At 49.1% G+C, this 4,623-nt stretch overlaps 1 protein-coding gene across 10 annotated transcripts in view; it reads right to left on the bottom strand.

Moving 5' to 3' along the window:
* Positions 1 to 1,043: 1,043 nt before the first annotated feature.
* The window catches only part of GRAMD1B (GRAM domain containing 1B), a 260,267-nt gene continuing 256,687 nt past the window's right edge, over positions 1,044 to 4,623 (bottom strand). For all 10 annotated transcript variants that reach the window (XM_043481178.1, XM_043481182.1, XM_043481171.1 and 7 more), the window contains one exon: positions 1,044 to 2,125. In XM_043481178.1, coding sequence (XP_043337113.1) covers positions 1,924 to 2,125 — 202 coding nt within the window. In that variant the 3' untranslated portion in view covers positions 1,044 to 1,923. The remainder of the gene's footprint in view (positions 2,126 to 4,623) is intronic.

The raw sequence follows: 4,623 nt of genomic DNA, 5'->3' as shown, positions 1-4,623 counted from the left end.
CTTGCTTTGGTTTTGCTTCACTGTGTCTGCTACACACATTCCGGCTTCTACCTGCTTTCCCAGCCTGCATCAATTCTTGAACTCAAAATCACTGGATACAAGCCCAGAGAATGAAAAATACATTGAATAGTCTAGAGTTAAAAGCATCATCTCCCCATCTCCCTTCCTTCCTTATCTACCCAAATACAAAGGAATTCAAGAGTCTCTGTGTTCTCACCTGAATGACATCACACACGTTTCCTGCCAGGTGGTGGAGGGGTTTCCAGAAAGGAAGACCTGGTAAAAGGAGGGGCCCCCCTTACCAGGTTATCTAACATAAAGAAATAGTAAAGTTGTCTGCCAATGTCCATCTTCCTAGAAGGGCCAAGGCCCCCAAAGGGAGAAGTTACACAAGAAATTGTCATTGGTATTCACAGTCTATCATATGCTTCTGTAATAACAATAGTACTGATGAATAATGAAATCAGTATCAAATTATCTTAGTAAAGTACTAGCCACTATACTAAGAAACACATATACATATACACCAATGTATTTTATATTATCTCTAAAATAAACTTAGGCTTGGAGTAATGGTTGGGGCCTAAGAACAAGCCTGATAAATAGTGATGCTTCAATCTGGACTCAGATCTGATTCCCAGACTTCTTCTCCATCCCACTTCATGAGGCTGCCACCCTCCCCTTGGAAGGAGGTCTTAGATGTTGAGTGGCTGGCAGTGCATCTGTGTCTGAATGAAGTGGTTCCCCGACCTTTTTGGCACCAGGGATCTGTTTCATTGAAGACAATTTTTCCATGGGCCGGGTGGGGATGGTTTCAGGATGACTCAAGTGCATTACATTTATTGTGCACTTTATATCTATTATTATTACATCAGCTCCACCTCAGATCATCAAGCATTAGATCCCAGAGGCTGGGAGCCCCTGTCTTGAGCTTGTCTGCAAACAGATGCCTTCCAGGCTTGCGGTGAGACCTGGGAAGACCAAAAACATCTGGGACAACGAGCACTGATGAATCAAGCAATGAACACACACACCATTTATGATTTGTAGTTCAGTATTTTTTTCTTTTAATTCATACTGTACTTCCATGGCTCTAGCTACTTTACATTAAGATTGGACCGGGAAGCCTTGAATGTTTCTAGGTACTAGCAGTAAGTTTTCAGACCTTGCGCACAGCGCCAGGCAAAGTACAGTTACAGATCCAAATGCAGATGGCCAGACAACTCGACTGCAATCAACCTGCATTCCTTCCCTTGTATGGCCCAGTGCAGGTGTCGGGGACTGGCTGCTCCCTCTGCCTCACCCCACTCCACCCCAGGTCAGGATTATCCAGGGGCCGCAGTGGCCTCTGACCCATCCCTCCCCACCTTGGAGTCCAGGTTGAGTCAGGGGGAAAGCACCATGGGTTTGGGAAGATGTTATGGTCCATGCAGAGAGTGGTCTGGCCCTAGAGTGCAGGACAGAGCAATGTGGGAGCCACACACTGTTGTTGGCAACGATGGCTGCTTTTATTCAGCAATCTCGGCGCATGGCACCCCAGCCTAGGGCCTACTCCGCAGACGGAGTCAGCTGTTCCCGCCTGGAGCAGAGGCCCCCGTTTTGCTTCTGCAGCGTCTCCTCGTGTTGAGAGAAGCAGGCAGGGCCGAGGGGCAGAGGTGAAAACGTCCTTTACGCCTTCACATGTTGGGTACATCGTCCGGCATCAAACTCCTCCTGGCAGGCAAGGTGCTTCTCGCCAGCAGCCAAGGCTCCAATCCGGGCTCCCAGGCCTGCTGAGGGCCTCAAGTCACAACAGAAAACAATGCCCAAGACCCCTGAGCTTCGCACAGAACATCGGAACTGGGAGCTGGCTGGGCCCGTCACAGCCATGGCCGGAGCAGGAGTGAGGTAACGAGGTGGGCAGAGAGGTGCAGGGGGAGCTCTCTACACCGTGTGCAAGTTCCTGCTCCACGTCAGGAAAGCAGGGGCGTGAAAAGATGGCCTTCCAGAAAAATGCTCCTCCCGGACCCAAAATCGCATCTTCTGGAAGAAAACTAGAGGTGGAGGGGAGTGCGGCCAGCCCTGCTGGAAGTTGGGGGATGAGGGCAGAGGATGCAAGTGGTGGATGGAGTGATTGTCCCACTGCCTAGAGACAAAGGTTGGAGGAGGACAGGGTCAGGAAGAGAGGTTCTCAAGCTTCCTAGTGGAGTGGGCAGATGCAGTCAGGGGACGCCCTGCCACCTGAGGGGAGAGAGGGGAGTGCTAGTTCTCCTGGGGCCCCTGGGAGGATGGGCCGGCCTTGGCCGCTCTGCAGAGCTAAAGATGAAGCATAGAGGGCACAGGAAAGATCCTACTGAGACCACACAGTCCAGAAAGAGCCTTCCCCTAATCCGGCCTCTAAGATTTCACTCTAGAGATGATGCCTGCAAACTTATGGACACGGTCAAGCTTGTGTCACGGATACGGCAACGAAGAGAATCCACTTCTCTCAAAGCATTCCTCTGGGTTTCTTGGTCCTCCGCCTTCCTGGTAATCCTAGGTTCTTAGTGTCCGTGTTCTAAGGCAACTCCTTACTTTAGCCAAAGCTCCATACTTAATCCAAACCCCAATGAGGTTGGAGACAAAAGAGAGGTGGTCAAATCAGGAATGACTTCTCCCCACCTTTTGCTCTAGCAAAGAGAAGGAAGGATGGACAGATGAAAGGCTTCACGGCCCAGGGATGGAAGACAAAGTTAGTCCAAGATGGTGTCCTTCTTGCCACCCTCCTCCTCTTCCCAGCTTAGAAAAGTTCAAAGGAAGGAACCCTCCAAAACTAAGACTAGGCCGACAGAGGAAGAAACACCCTCCCAGGTTAACACTGAACAACACAGCAAGCTTGATCTCTTTCTCCTCTCCCTCTCCCACCCATTCATTGGACCTCCCTAGTCCTCTTAGCCCTTAGAATAAAGTTTTACTACCCTGGATTTCCTGGGAACCCAGGCACTACCCTACGACTCATCTAAACACCAGAGAAGCTCTTGTCCAGAAGGTCCGTCCTCTCTTGGCAGGGCGCCGTCCAAGTCTGAGAAAGCCCAGACTGGCCAGGCTCTGACTCAGCTGCCGCCAAGACCAGGTGAAAGCTAGAGCTGACCTTAGGACAGTCTAGGTCAAGCCCTGAAGCTCAGAGGGCGGGTGTGAGTGTGTGTGTGTGTGTGTGTGACTTGTCCAATGGTAGGACCAGGACTCAGGCCCAGGTCTCCCGACCCTCTGAGACCAGTGCTGTTATCGAGAGCTCCAAACTGCTGATCCTACTATCCTGCAATGTTACCCCTTTGCCCCAGGATGGGGACGGGGCAGGAGAGAGTCACAGACATGGCTGGCCTCGCCAACACCAGTCTTGTCAATTCCCCCACAGTCAGTGGGAGTGGACTGCAAACCTTACTATTCTCACCTGCCTAGAAACTGCAAAACCTTTTGCAGAAAGTGCAAACTCTCAAATGTCTCACCACATAATGCAGAAAAACTCCTCTAAGACTGAGTTCTTATGTAGAAGAAAAAAGGCAGTTTTAATGCTCCCTTACAAGGCAGGCTGCCAGCCACAAGTTACCATGTCATTTATGTGTTTCACTCCCAGACTAATCTGCAAGGGTGAGGTCCCTTCTCTTTGACAGGTTACTGAGTAAAAGCGAACAGCTTTTGTCTGGGAGTGAGCAGAGGTGTTGGTTTTCTCCTGGTTTGAGAAAATGCCATAAATGATCCAAGATTCTTAGAAATGAGGCAAGTCAAGAGACGCTTCCCATGGGTACACACTGTCTCCTGTGCAAATCCCCAGAAATCCAGAGGGTTCCTGCACAGTTCCCTGTCACTGCTTCTGCCTGAGAGGGGCCTGTGAGCTGAAGCCAAAGTAAAACAATCCTGCAGAGTCAGGCCTACCTCCACCACTTTATTGCCAGCAAATAGCCCTTTTAAAGTCACCCTGAAGATCCCAACACACTACTTTTAATAACTGAATAATTTAAATAAATAAATATGCATGGAATAAATTAGAGAATTTACCATTTGTCCTTTCAAAAGTTTCTGAGAATACTTTTGACTTCTAGCTACTCCAGCAAGAAAGTTCCTACAACCTGCACTCTTCCTTCTCCTTTGGCTTGGGTCCCATAAGCCTTGATGCTCATCAGGGTCTCCCATTCAAAGTCCTGGTCAGGGCTGATCTTGACCTGCTGGCCTGTGGGCACATGCACCCTTCACAAGGATTCCATGCAACTCCATTTCCTCATATCTCCTTTTCTAAACGAGGGCTATCAGTTCCAGATGACACTCATGGAACCTTCTCACCCTATCTGGTTGCGGCATCTTTTGGTCTTCTCTTCCTACCCTTAGGGCAATAACAAGAACCTCTTTTTCAGACAGAATGAAAAGTTAAAAACTCTTTTTAATTGCCAAAGTGGGATGCTCAGGCCAGTCCAAGAGAATATAATATAGCTCTTCTTTTTGGCTAGGTGAGTGATCAACTCTCCCTTCCCTCTGCTTGTTCCATTAAAGAGGTCTGCTAGAACAAGAAATCTGGAAGAGCTCTCCTTGCCAATTTGGTATAATCCTTTCCTGATCAAGAATCTCTACAAGCTCTGCCCAGGGCTGGCAGGATTCCTTGGGTCATCACAG

This window comes from Cervus canadensis, chromosome 11 (assembly GCF_019320065.1).
Source record: "Cervus canadensis isolate Bull #8, Minnesota chromosome 11, ASM1932006v1, whole genome shotgun sequence".
In the NCBI taxonomy this organism is placed as follows: domain Eukaryota; kingdom Metazoa; phylum Chordata; class Mammalia; order Artiodactyla; family Cervidae; genus Cervus; species Cervus canadensis.
This window is presented reverse-complemented; position numbering and strand designations above follow the sequence as displayed.